This window comes from Cucurbita pepo, chromosome LG12, assembly GCF_002806865.2.
Source record: "Cucurbita pepo subsp. pepo cultivar mu-cu-16 chromosome LG12, ASM280686v2, whole genome shotgun sequence".
Lineage (NCBI taxonomy): Eukaryota > Viridiplantae > Streptophyta > Magnoliopsida > Cucurbitales > Cucurbitaceae > Cucurbita > Cucurbita pepo.
The window spans coordinates 6,152,163-6,166,157 of record NC_036649.1 but is presented as its reverse complement, the minus strand read 5'-3'; the positions used below and the strand labels follow the sequence as shown (position 1 = coordinate 6,166,157).

General features: G+C 38.9%; 3 protein-coding genes across 5 annotated transcripts; 1 reads left to right on the top strand and 2 right to left on the bottom strand.

Annotated features, from left to right (window-relative positions):
- Positions 1 to 281: 281 nt before the first annotated feature.
- Positions 282 to 4,133, bottom strand: LOC111806841. Of its 2 annotated transcripts, none has more exons than XM_023692338.1 (3): positions 3,968 to 4,133; positions 3,591 to 3,791; positions 282 to 1,075 (listed from the first exon to the last, which is right to left on the bottom strand). In XM_023692338.1, the coding sequence occupies exons 1-3, from the start codon at positions 4,014 to 4,016 to the stop codon at positions 768 to 770; spliced, it is 558 nt and encodes a 185-aa protein (XP_023548106.1). In that variant the 5' UTR covers positions 4,017 to 4,133; the 3' UTR covers positions 282 to 767. The 2 variants fall into 2 exon arrangements, with proteins under 2 accessions (XP_023548106.1, XP_023548107.1); XM_023692339.1 differs by having other exon boundaries at positions 3,591 to 3,786; positions 3,968 to 4,128.
- A 1,095-nt stretch (positions 4,134 to 5,228) lies between these two features.
- Positions 5,229 to 8,058, top strand: LOC111806840. Of its 2 annotated transcripts, XM_023692336.1 has the most exons (6): positions 5,230 to 5,870; positions 6,690 to 6,742; positions 6,839 to 6,926; positions 7,007 to 7,105; positions 7,689 to 7,816; positions 7,902 to 8,058. In XM_023692336.1, the coding sequence occupies exons 1-6, from the start codon at positions 5,355 to 5,357 to the stop codon at positions 7,936 to 7,938; spliced, it is 921 nt and encodes a 306-aa protein (XP_023548104.1). In that variant the 5' UTR covers positions 5,230 to 5,354; the 3' UTR covers positions 7,939 to 8,058. The 2 variants fall into 2 exon arrangements, with proteins under 2 accessions (XP_023548105.1, XP_023548104.1); XM_023692337.1 differs by lacking the exon at positions 7,902 to 8,058 and having other exon boundaries at positions 5,229 to 5,870; positions 7,646 to 7,804.
- A 771-nt stretch (positions 8,059 to 8,829) lies between these two features.
- On the bottom strand, positions 8,830 to 13,184 carry LOC111806839 (transmembrane 9 superfamily member 7-like). The gene is made up of 7 exons (XM_023692335.1): positions 12,930 to 13,184; positions 11,915 to 12,079; positions 11,689 to 11,798; positions 11,397 to 11,505; positions 11,185 to 11,297; positions 10,423 to 10,573; positions 8,830 to 10,340 (listed from the first exon to the last, which is right to left on the bottom strand). Exons 1-7 carry the CDS (start codon positions 13,053 to 13,055, stop codon positions 9,183 to 9,185), a joined length of 1,932 nt encoding a protein of 643 aa, XP_023548103.1. The 5' UTR covers positions 13,056 to 13,184; the 3' UTR covers positions 8,830 to 9,182.
- Positions 13,185 to 13,995: the final 811 nt, after the last annotated feature.

The window sequence follows — 13,995 nt, the reverse complement described above, 5'->3', positions numbered from 1 at the left end:
GCTAGATTGTGAGATCCCACATCAGTTGAAAAGGGAAACGAAGTATTCCTTATAGGGGTGCGGAAACCTCTCCCTAGTTGACGCATTTTTTTGTAATAACTCAAACCCACCACCGTTAGAAGAGGAAAGACCCGCTTTTCGATAGCCATTTTGCTTTAAAGGGGTGGCTTGTTTATTTAACAGCATCATTTCATTAACCCCCTGATTCTTTTTGAAGCATGGAGCCTACAGTAGGTACATTGGAAGGAGCTTATGACAGACTATATAGAAAGACTAAAATATTCCAAAAAGAGCACCAAAAACTTGACCCATTGGAAGTTGCATTCAGTTTGGGTTTTGGAGGTTTATGCATGCAGATAGAGAAATCTCACCACACATTGGATAAGTCCAAATCCATTTGGGAAGAAGATGGTGCATTATTTCATTCTGCCCACGTGAACTCTTCAAGTTGCATATGTTGTTCCCTTGGCTTTTTCTCTCAACTTGGGTTCTAATAAAGTGGACGCTTCTCCTCATACAACCTACAGAACCTACACTAAAGGCAAACACAGACACCAAAAGGGCTGCCTATTCTTTCCCTCAAAACTGAAGGTTCTGTCAATTCTGTAGGCCTAACGAATTTTGTCACTGGTTTTGTGGATGCAACCATGTTCATCCCGATTCGAAACGAACAATATCCTTTTAGGACCACAGAAATCAACAATTCAGATTCCATCAGCAATGTTAAAACAGTCAATATGTTTGCTTGGGTGCTGCATTTGGAAAGTTTAAAGGTTAGGAATAGATTTTGCTCGGATGAACTCTTTGAGAATTGCTTTCTCTTCATCGATGCGTTTCTTCTCTTCACGATCCTTCGGCTTTATCTTGCGTTTCTCTTCCAAAATCCACTTGAAAAGTTCACGCTGCTGGTCCACTGGAATTGGTTCTCTTACCTTCACAGGCTCCACAATGGCTGGTTTGGCAAATGATTCCTCAACAACAGGGGCAGCTATCTTGGCAGTTTTCGCTGAATCCGGGGCAGCCTCTTCTTCAGTTACTTGTTCATCTTGCTTCTTTGTCCTCATAAACAGATAAGCTACACAGTTAAAAGACTTATATCAGCTTATGCAAAAGCAAGAAAATGTTCCTAAAAACAACGACGTCTACTGAATCAAACGATCGCAAGATGATAAGTTTCTGAGCCCCAACCCGCCAAACCACGAAAAATAAGAATAAACCTATTAGAATGTTCTTGTTATTCTATATTTCCTTGAAAAGGACACTCAACCTACAGCTGGTGGACGAGGAAATTGCGGACCTTGGCTTCATTAGGTTAGGCATTTAGGGCTTTCGTAATAACAAGTGTTTTTCCTTCCCCTAAGGGAAATGAGAAGAAAACATGACAATCGAGAATTAATAAATGCATATCATAATCTCAACTTGAGACACTAGATTATGTCCAAGGAGGACCAGTATTGAATTATCGATCACGATTACAACAATGTTTGTAACTGACGCACCCAAAGGAAGAACAAAACTAAATGCGGTCCCATAGGTAATCCATGCTCAACTCAATCCCTTTGAATGTCCTTTGGTTTCTAGCGAGCCACAACTGCCAAAAGATTGAGCCCACAGCGTTGTTCCACAAAACCCTTGTGACCTCTTAGGATAGAACCCTGTAATAGTGGAATCACCACCTCCTCGTGATAAAGAGGAAGACAAACTAATGCCAAAGAAATTGAACAGCTAAGCCCAGCATTCTCTTGTCACATTGCAAGAAAATGAAGAACACTGTATTAAGTAATTAAAAGATTGAAATGGTAGATTGATTTGACTTTTGAGAGGATGTTTGGCAAGGGATAAACTCTCTCAGGCTCTAATGTACCAAAGTTTGTATGTGATGGTGGAGTATAAATTGAATCATAAATACAATACGGGCTTCTTCTTGTAGAATTGGCATATCACAACAAGAAGTTTAAAGGATGAAGAAGGAAGGGAGCCTACTGTGCTATAACACTATTAAATTTGTGAAGAAGGAGAAAGAACCAAACAAACACCTATTTACATATGAAAGGTTAAATTGTTGAAGAGTGAAATCGTGGAAGGTTACAATCATCTTCTTTATCTGGGCAAAGAACTGACTTAAACTTAGTGCTTGTGAGACCAATAAAATAAGGAGCAAAGCTGCTTTACCGAATGTTTGAAGCTCGAGACACCTGAGGTGTTTACCATGAAGATGATAAACACCAAGGATGGAGATTTATTCTGTCAGAATCCTAAGGCCAAATGCAAGATAGAAAACTATAAGGATTTTCAAAAAGGTTAACGAAGAGTCTTCCCTTCCTCGGGAGAGAAAAGATCGCGTCGTTGGAAAAGTGAGTCGATGATATCAAATCATCCCTCCCCATTTAAAAAACCTTGCGTTTGGTGCTAGCCTCTCCCTCTAACGAATGTAGATAAAGAGGGAAAAACTCACTCAGTCTAATCATAGTGTGGCACTAATTTAGCCTCCGACTTTGGCCTACTTAAAAAGAGAAAGATGGCTGGATTGAAGACAACTCCAATTCCAGCCTCTCGACCACTCACGACATCTGGGTACCCTCGATGACCCTTCTCTTTCACCTGAACTAGTCGAGAAATATTAACCCGCACTACATACATTTTCTAACCTTCGAACCGAAACCCCCTTAGATGGAATTCCAAAACCTAAATAACTCAGTGGAGAGCTCCGGGACCGGTTAAAGGGAAGGTCCACCAATGATTGATAGGCCATTCCCACCCTATCCGTCTCTTTCTCCCTCATTACTATGTATCTCGCTACCAAAAAACAACTTCAATTAACCCATGACACAGTATAGATTTACCAAGACACTTGGAAAGTAGTACTGTGCTAGCTTGTCACAGCAGACCATCCTTCAATCCAAGAGAGTATTCTACAGAATTGTAATGGTTCAAGCCGGGCTAGCAGATATTGTCCACTTTGGGTCTTCCCTTTCGGGCTTCCCTTCAAGGTTTTTAAAAAGCATTTGCTATGGAGAGGTTTCCACACCCTTATAAAGAATGCTTCGTTCTCCTCCCCAACTAACATGGGATCTCATAAAAATCATAAAAAAAAAAGTTATTGCACATACTCAGTTTTAGTTTCTGATCAATATTTCATGCTTACATATTCTTGAATCACACCGTAAACTGATCATTCCCAACTCCGCCGTGACTAAACAACAAAACGTACAGAGCTCCTCTGAATGAAGATATCTACATAGCTAGGGTGGGATGTTTTATTGTACACAAAACTAACAGAAGAAACATGAAAAGTCGTAAGCAATTCAGTTCCCCATTTTCCTTTCTGTGATTGTTCCACGCATATCTTTACCATGCAGTCAAATATACTAAAACGACTCATCTCCCAGCAGACAAATGACTAAGAGATCCAAACCTATGTGTACCAGAAAGAAGAGAACGGAATTGAACAAATCTAAAGAAATTGATCCACCACAAATTTCAACAGAGAGTACCAATCCTAAACAAAGTCTCCGATTTCCCGTTTTGGAATCTAACTCTCTCGATCAAACACATTAACAAAACAACCAGAAACTGATGCACAAAATTACCTCCAACAGCAAGGTTCACGGTCAAAAGCATGGGCCATAAGAACTTATATCGCCTTGCAAATGATTCCTTCGGAGGCTGCGGCAGTGAAGAAGAAGAAGAAGAAGACGTAGCTGCCGTGTTCGACGAAGCTGGTGGCGCCGGTGAAGAAGAAGAAGAAGCGCTCATGACTTTGTGCTGTTCTTGAAATTGCTTGACCTGAGCTGTTTGCAGAAGGAAAAAGAAAACGAAAAGCCGATTGATTCTGATTAAGATACTCAAACCCTAATAATTGCAATGAATTATTGAAACGGATCGCTTCTTGTGGCAACTACAACAGCCTAGACTTAGAAAAAAAATTAAGAATTTGGGAACTGGATTGGGAGGTTTCGAATGGTACCTTTCTTGGGTTTGTTGGCGTAGAGCTTGGGAGGTTCTTCTCCGCTCATCTCCGACGAGGGCGAGTTCCCCTTCTTCCTGTCTTTTGTATTTGACGGCCAACTTTGGTTCTCGTCAGTTGACTCGCAGTCGCTCTTCGCCTGGCCCTACTGTAAACCGTAGCCTTCGGCTGCAATGTTCTTTTTTTTTTTTTCATTATTTTTATTTATTTATTTATTAAATGTATTAAATGGTTAGCTTTTTTATTGTTTATTTATTTATTCGTCTTTTTAATATTTAATAAATCTATTAAAAATGAAGATAAATAAATTGGATAAATAAAGTTAAATCAAATATATATATATATATATATATATATATATATTTTTTTTTTTTTTTTTTTNAATGGGCCATCCACTGGGCATGCTGGGATGGGCTAGGCCCAATATTACTCATTTTGGATCCAATTCATCACTTAGAAGCCCAATTGAAAAAATACAATTAAATTATAATAATTTGGACAAAATCCTTTTTTTTTTTCAATTTTGAGGGAAGATTATATATTTAATAAAACGAATGAGAATATAATATTAAAATTTATTGTTATTAATATTTATGAATTTTCGTAAAGTTAATATAAGTCTGTGGGATGAAAAAGTTCGCTAATTTAGGGAATGATCATGAGTTTATAATTAAGAGATACTGTCTCCATTGGAATGAGGTCTCTTGAAAGTCCAAACCAAAGCTATAAAAGCTTAGGCTCAAAGTGGACAATATCATAGCATTGTGGAGAGTAGTATTCATCTAATATGGTATCAGAGTCATGCCTTAAGCTTAGTTATGTCATGTTGAACCAATGGCTCTAAAAGAAAAAGCAGTCGAGGCTCTTCGAAGACATAGTAAAAAGTGACGAAGACTCCAAAGAAAAAAAAAAGGAGTCAAGACTCAATTAAGGAGACGCGTGCTTTGTTCGAGGGGAGGTGTTGGATAAAAGTCCCACATCAGCTAATTTAGGGAAGGACTCCAAAAGAAAAAGGAGTCGAGGCTCAATTAAGGGGAGATGTACTTTGTTCGAAGGGCTCAAAGCCATGAGAGCTTGTGCTTAATGTGAACAATATCATACCATTGTGGAGAGTGGTATTGATGTAACAAAATGAATGAGTTTATGGTGAGCTAAAAATTAATACGGACAAATTTAAGGAAAAAAGTATTATTATTTTAAATAAATAACTTTGTCGGGTTACGAACCGTACGACCAATAGTCCACCAAGTCTCCCTTCTAAATTTACAAACCGTGATTCGATGCCGCGTCTTCGCCGATATGGAAATGAAATCAAGAGTGAATCATCTTCTTCACACCATTTCACTGAATCATCTTCTCTCACCTTCAAATCCGAACCAGACCTCCAATGGCGGCTTTACACTCTTATTTGTCCCGTTTCTTCTCCGATTTCCCATTTCGGATTACGAATTACTCTGAAGCAGACCTACTCATGTTCTTCGTCTTCTTCACCTTCTCCGCCCTCGGTTTCTCTCTTTATCTTCGTAAAAGGTTGCGGACGATCAGTAAGGCGAACGAGCCTGAGAGAATCGATATCGATCAGACCTGTTTGGTTCATTCGCTTCTATTCGAGAGATTACCGCCGGATTCTCCGAAATGGACGAGTTTCTTTGTTGAACAGGGCCAGGATGACCTCGATTTGAACAAGGAATTTGGAGAGTCTGGTCAGGAGGAGCAAGGGGGGAAGAGGAAGAAGAAGAGGGCAAAGAAGAAGAGGGCGAACCTGCTGCACGGCGGAGATGAGCCGGAATTGACTTTGTTGTATCCATTTACATCGTCTACTAGTGTGATTCAGAGGAAGATTAAACGGCAGTATGATGAACTTATGAAGTGTCAGGAATCAAAGGAGTTAACGTTGGCTCAGGTGCTGTATTCTTATACCTTGTCAATCATTCTTCTGTGTTATTGTCTGTGCTTCAAATAGAGTTTCCGCAGCAGTTCTTCTGGTTCGTTTTGACTCTGCCATTACCATAATTTTTGCTTGCAAGACTGCCTAGGAACAGACATCGAGTAATTCCTGGACTAAAATGACTAACCTATGTAGAATGATTGTTGTTCATCGAGTTTCCATTTGAAATCTGCTTAATCTATACGAAATGATGTTTTTGGTTCGACTGTTGTGAGGTCCTATACGGTTGGAGAGGGGAATGAAGCATTCCTTATATAAGGGTGTAGAAACCTCTCCCTAGTAGACGCGTTGTGAGGCTGACGATGATACGTAACAGGGTCAAAGTGGACAATATCTGCTAGAGGTGGACTTGAGTTATTACAAATGATACGTAACAGGCTCTGGGCGGTGTGCTAGCAAGTACGCTGGGCTCAAGGGAGGTGGATTGTGAGGTCCCCATTGATTGGAAAGGGAAATAAAACATTCCTTATAAGGTTGTGGAAACCTCTCCCTAGTAGATGCGTTTTAAAATCGTGAAGTTGAAAGTGATACGTAACAGGACAAAGCAGACAATATCTACTAGCGGTGGGCTTGGGCTATTACAATTCTGTTATGTGAGAATTCATGGTTTTAGCTGATGAATATGGAGTTTTTAGCTGCTCGAGTCCAAAACTCGATCTGTCCCTGTTATCCATAACTTTCCGATACCACTGGTTTCGTGTCGCTAGTTGAAATCGAGACTGAATCGGAGATCGAGTTCTAAGCAATTTATTTCTGTTTTCCTTTCAAATGCAGGTCACACAATTTGCCAACTGCTTAATCAACGCTAGAAGCAAGCTGCAGCACAAGTATGCTTCATATCTTTGCTTCAACAATATTAGTGTCCATTTTTTAGGAGTTTATATGCATAACTCTCCAACTATGTACACTTTTTCTACTGACAGAGCTGATGTTATCCGCCGAAAGTTCACCATAACGAAAGCTCTGCTTTATAAGGCAGATCGATCCTCCCTCGATCGGCTTCAACAGCAGGTTGGTGACATGATATGATTTGGTATATGTTGCCCAATGTTTCATCTATACTCAAATTTGTTGATCTGTTGTTGTCTTAGATATACAAGTTAGAATTGGAACAGAAAAGACTGGAGGAGGATACCTTTGTTTTTAACTGGCTTCAACAACAGCTTAAACTCTCTCCAGCATACAAAAAGGTATTGCTGCTACCCCACTTGCTTCATTTGCACCGTTTTTCGCTGCCGATGCTTCCTAGACGTTGGAAAGTACGCTGCTAGTCTGTTGTAGCCTCTGAATCCCATCCCCCGAACATAGTTATCGCCCTTCCGATTCTGTCACCATTTTCCCATAATTGTAAGAGTCCAAGCCCACCGCTAAAAACCCTGATCATTTAACCCTAAACCCTTGAGGGGAAGCTCAAAAGTGCGTACTAGTCTGTTGTAGCCTCTGAATCCCATCCCCCGAATATAGTTATCGCCCTTCCGATTCTGTCACCCTTTTCCCATAATTGTAAGAGTCCAAGCCCACCGCTAAAAACCCTAATCATTAAATTCTAAACCCTTGAGGGAAACCCCGAAAGGGGAAGTCCAAAGAGGGAAAGCCCAAAGAGGACAATATCTACTAGCGGTGGGTTTATGCCGTTAGTTGAAGTTATAAAATAGGATATCTTCTTCCCTTCGTTTTGCTCTCTCTCTTTTCATACACACTTCAAATTGTTATTGAGAATAATGCAACAGCCAGAGCTGATGATTGCTCTGAACCAACCTTCTGATGGTCCAGATGCTGGAAATTGGTAGCTGCACGGAGTTAATGGAAAAATCTGAGAACTCGACAGAAAAGATCGATCTCGAGTCTACCGACATATCGTTTGAAGAACTATTAGCGCAGGAAAAAAAGGATTCATTTTGGTAAGACACCATCATATCTGATAGTTCATTGTTTGTAATGGATGAGGGCTTAGTAACAGTGGTTCCCCTCCAAATTTTCATGCAGGCAGAGGAATGGGAAACTGAGATCATGCTCAAGCTGATACAAGTGGTGAGCTTCCTCTTCTCTAATCTCTTCCTGTAACAAAAGAACAGATTTGCAGCATGTAAATCCAAAAAGAAGAACACTTTTTTTTTTCTTTAACCTAGAAGGCATTTTGTTAGCAGCCTCTTCTCTAATCTCTCTAATCTCTTCATTAGATGCTTTTTTGTTTATACCATCAAAACATGTAGCTGTAGTCAATCACTGGCTATTGGCTTTGCAATTATAAAATTTCAATACAATTATACAATCAGGATATATAGTAAGGATGAGAAATTGACTGAATTCCCAAAAAAAAAAACGGTTTGAATCTACACTTTTAAAAGTGACATACCGATAATTCATACAAACTATTTTCTCATTAATGGCTCAATTTATTCATTGTGGTTCAATGTGAATATCAATTTGCATAAATCGAGTTGAATTGTACATTTAGTTGAGTTATTTGGTAAAATTTCAGAACATTCAGTATATTCCATTTAATACTTGCAATTAATAAAGTTCTCGAACTTTCATTATGCCAATCAATGACTTGCCTTATTTAGCCTTATTGCACTTCTTTTGATCGCTAATAATTTGAGAAAATAAGAGACGTTTACAGATTCGTAGTCTCTAGCTTACGTTTTTTTAATAATAGAAAGCTAAAGATAAAATCAAGTCCTTATACAAAATGATCACGTTACGTCGAGCTAGTAATATGAGAAAAATAAGAGACGTATACAGATTCGTAGTCTCTAGCATACATTTTTTTAATAATAGAAAGCTAAAGACAAAATCAAGTCCTTTTACAAAATGATCACGTAACGTCGAGCTAGATTTCATCGCAATGTTTTAATTTTATGACAGATACTGGCAAATTCCTACATAACATTATTGAATATAGCCCAAATAATAAGTAAAAAAGAGATGCACTTAGATGTGACAGATGAACATTTAGTACCTGTAAAATTATTCATATAGGACCGTATAAAGCTCCAAAATCACCGTCCCTGTTTCTTACACATCATAGAACGGATTCGTAATTGGTGACAATAGTATAAGCCAAGGTGGGAGGAGGAGAAAGACAGAGAGAGGACCTAAACTCTACCATATTCAGGGTATTGACTGAGACGAGAAAATAATCCTCATTGATGTCCAAATATAAGGCCAGTCGAATTGGAAGCGCTCTCATCTTTCAGTTCTTCCCGATCAACTTGACTCGTATAGTTTGAGCTGAACAACCTATGTCGTCCCGTAAGCAGTAAATCAGTCGATCTTCACGGAAGAGTAGATCTTTCTAACAAACCAGAAGCAAGCATAAAAGCCAATGGTTCCTGTCAACACGAAGAACGCGTATGACATGATAACCATGTAACCGAAGTAGAGAATCCCTGAAACGAACTTTGTGATTTCCAACTTGGAGAAGAAGTAGAATACTGAGTAGAGGAAAAGATATAGAGCAGAGGAGCCTGCAGTCAAGTAAGATCTCCACCACCAGTGGTAGTCTTCACTGCACAACTGGAAGTAGCACAGCACAATTGTTATCTCCGCACACGTAATTAGAAGGATAATAAATACAATGAAGAGGAAGCCAAATATGTAATAGAACTGATTGAGCCATATTGATGTCAAGATGAAGAAGAGCTCGATAAAGACGGCCCCAAATGGAAGAATACCCCCAATGAGTATGGAGAAGACCGGTTTCATGTACCATGCTTGGTCGGGTATCTGCCTAGGAATCTTGTTGGTCTTCACAGGATCTTCAAATGCTGGCTTTTTGAAGCCCAAGTAACTGCCAACGAACACCAATGGTACGGATATACCGAACCACAAGCAGAAAAGAGCAAACATTGTTCCAAATGGCACAGCCCCGGATGACTGCTCCCCCCAGATTAGAGCATTGAGGACGAAGAAGATTGAAAAAAGAATACCAGGAAACATAAAGGCAGTTTTCAACGTAATCTTCTTCCATTCAGTGCCCCTGAACATTTTGTACAAACGAGCTGATGAATAGCCAGCAAATAAACCCATGAAAACCCAGAGAAGGACCATGGCAGTCATTAACCCTCCTCTGTTGGAAGGAGATAAGAAACCCAGCAGAGCAAATATCATTGTTACGAGTGTCATTACAAAGATCTGAACACCTGTGCCAACATAAACACACAATAGACCAGAATTGATGGGTGGTCTAAACACGTCTCCGTGCACAAGCTTCCATCCTGTTTCCTCTTGAGCCTCATCTTGGGCATCCAACTGATTATAGTTGGCAATGTCTCTATACAGAGTTCTCATCATGATCATGGCCACCATGCCAGAGAGGAACAGAACAATCATTAGAGAATTTATAATGGAAAACCAGTGAATTTGATCATCATTCATGAGAAGGTATGTGTCCCACCGAGAAGCCCATTTAATATCACTTTCCTGGGGAAAGATCAGAACCCAATTTATAACTGAAAAATCGAAGAAACAGTTCAGGAATATCAGGGATTTGTGAAGACCGTACCTTGAATGAAACATCATATGTAAACACAATCTCCTTATTCGTGTCAACTTCTTGAGGAACAGTGCTGCCTTGGATTAAATTTTTAGTGTCCTTATTACATGTAATTAGTTGTGGGTTCTTCTCGTTCCACTCCTTGTATTCGTGATTAATACTGTTCAAAACAACGAGGGATAGAGATTAAGCTACCATGTGCGTATATGTATATATATATTAATATATTGACGAATACCCAAACTTTCATGAGAAAAAAATCAAAAACCACCCAAGTGAAAATATATAAGAGTTCAAGGACCAAATACAAATTTCAAAAAACATCAGAGACCAAAATNCACAAAAAATAAAGAAAACTAAAAAATGGCCTCTAATCGAGCAAAATAAGACCTAACAGAAAATTACAAAAAAGCTTAACCTAACCAAAGCCAACACCTAGCTCAAAGGCCTCTCCTGCCCTCTAAAAAAACTATTATTCTTTTCTCCCCAAATCCCCAAACAAATGGAACACACCCTGCTTCCCGCAAAAACCTCCAATGCCACGAAATACTACAAGAGCCTTGTTTAATTTAATACAATATGAAGTTCAAGACTGACAACAAAGATCAGCTCAAGCTTACGGGCAAAGTCTGCTTTTTAAAAGCATGAAGTGCCTTGGATTGGATAGCACTCTAAGAACATAAGAGGATAGAGTACCAGTGGTCAAATTAAGCAGGACCTTAATATATGGAAGAAGAAAATCAACATGTAAGAGCAAAGGAAAAGTGAAACCTGTATGGAGTAACCTCAAATCCAACAATTCGAGCTAGATCAGTGTCTGGGTCCTTGTGAAACATGACTCTATAGCTCAAGTGATTATTAATAAAATATTTTTCCTCTTTGCTCTGTGAAGGGAAAAGGAAGAAATATATTAATGAAAATAGAAAAGCTATAGAAAACTAAAAACTGAAAACTTCATATTTCAACTGCCATCAAAGTCATACCCCAGCATAATTCCCTTTGAATCCAACAAGGAAACCGTGTTCATAAGTTGTCGATGGATTTCCATCCCTCCTTTGTCGAAGAACGGCAACAGGAAGGTTATCCAAGATCCTACATATCCATGGGAAGGCATCTCATTGTAAGAAAAGTGAATAAAGTTAATAAATATGCCACAAGGGAAGGGATGAGCCCACTTCGAGTAAACTACAAAGTAAAACTTTAAATTTCACAGTCAAAACTCAAAACAAAATAGCATTAAACACATATACATAGAGGTTTACAATTGTAACTCACATGTTTACTCGATATTTGTCATCGATTTTCTCCTTAAAATTCTTTGCAGATTCAGCATCAAGAGTTTGCCTGCACACAACAGTACAAGACAGTTCCTCCCTCATTTTGAACTGGGGAAATATTTAGAAACGTTAAAGACGAGAAAATAAATAAAGTACAGTGATTTCATTTTGTGGATAATCTGTACAACATTTAGATTGCTTTTGAAAACAAGCAAGATACTCACAGTATAAACAGAATTCTCAATGCGGTCGCCTCGGAGAACTTCTCCCAAGTTTTCTGCATTATTGGTGATTTTTTTGGGCTTACAGTAATTTAAATAGTAGTAATCATACGGGAGCTGTGTTTTTGTGGATGATAATTTGTTCACTTTAACAGGAAGACTATCACCCTGTTGAAAGAAAAGAAAAAATGTCATTTCCATCAATTCATGAGAATTGAACACATAATAACAGATGAAATGTGGAAAAATAGATCAGAAGTGAAATTTTCTAATATATATTATTGCCAAAAAAAACAAAAACAAAAAAAAAGATTCTGAAACAATACATTGTTTGTAGCTTTAGCTGTTATAGTTCACACCATTACCTTGAGATCAAACTGTAAACAGTTCTAGAACTCAAGTAGATAATATTAGACCGTTAACCGCAGCGGGCACATCAATCAGAAGTCGCTCATAAGACAGCATATTGGTGCCCGTATGTTTGAACGCCGACATGACTCACTTTTAACTACTTTAGTTGACAGTGTTGGAAAACTGGACAACGCTTACGGCTGTATTTGACCATTGTACCCGACCGAGCTGATTTGGCATCGAGTGGTAAAACATCGCAGCGAGTAAAATTTTAATTAATTCAAATGTCAAGCACGAATACCACAATACGTTTACGCATAATGCGGCATCACTCCTACGTTTCATTGCGGTGGAGTGAGCAGATATGATGTGTTTTCCTTCAATTAAGACAAAATGGAACACGACACCTAACCAGAACACAGCATCCAATGATGTATATAAATACCCCGGTACCGCAATATTAAGAGAGTATAGGCTACTAATTAACAGATCAAACACCAGAAACCTAGATCCGACTGACCCGCAGTACGAACAACCAAAAACCGCAGTACTAGCCGGAGCGCAGATCGTGAAAAACATTTCAACAGGAAAAGCAATAGAAAGATATATAAACACATGAAAAAAAAAAAAAAAACATTGAGAGGAAGTGATCGAATTCATAACGTACAGTCAGGAAATCCCGAGGAGCGACGCCGGGGAGGTAGAAGGAGTGGACGGAGGATATGAGAAGCAGGGAGAGGAAAACCGTAGTGAGATTAGGCGAAATTAACGGAACCTTGCTGATCTTCTTCATTATCCGATGACGGAGTACGGATGAGCTCTCAGCGCCGACGATCGGAATGACGGAGGCTCTGGGTTTGAGTCCCGAGGGCTGATTTTCACCTCGAGAAATTGGGAGGATGTTGTGAAGGGCGGGGTTAAAAAATAGAATAATAAATGTGTATTCGATAAAATATAAAAATAATAAACTTTATTTTATCTAAATAATAAACTTTATTTTATCTAAAATTACCCACTTTTAAAATTTTAATAATATCTTTAAATTGAAAAAAAAATCTAAAAAATATTTAAAAAATACTCTTAAACTAAAATAAATTATTAAATTTTTTAATTTTTTTCAAAAAAAGAAAAAATACTGTATATAGAAAAATATGTATAAAATTTTAATACGGATGAAAATGTGGCTTCTAATTCAGTTCAGTTTAGAAAAATAAACCCACCTGTGATGTCCCACATTAGTTGGGAAGAGAACAAACCACCCTTTTGTTAATGGTATGGAAACCTTTCCCTATCAGACGCGTTTTAAAGTCTTGGGAAGCCTGAAAAAGACCCAAAGAGGACAATATCGGCTAGCGGTCGATCTGGGTTGTTACAAATAGAATTAGAGCCAGACACCGGACGGTATGCCAGTAAGAACGCTGGGTCCAAAAGGGGGTGGATTTGGAGGGGGGTCCCACATCGATTGAAGGAAGGAAAGAGTGCCAGTGAGAACGCTGGGCTCGAAAGGGGGTGGATTTGTGATGTCCCACATTGGTTGGGGGGAGAACAAAAGGATATGGAAACCTTCCCCGAGCAGACGCGTTTTAAAGCTTGAGGGGAAGCCCAAAAGAGAAAACCCAAAGAGGACAATATCTCCTAGCGGTAGATCTGGGTCGTTACACCAACCCTACTCGAAATGCTAATCTAATCCAACCCAATCCTTATAGTTCGGGTTGGGTTGGTCCGAGTTGTCG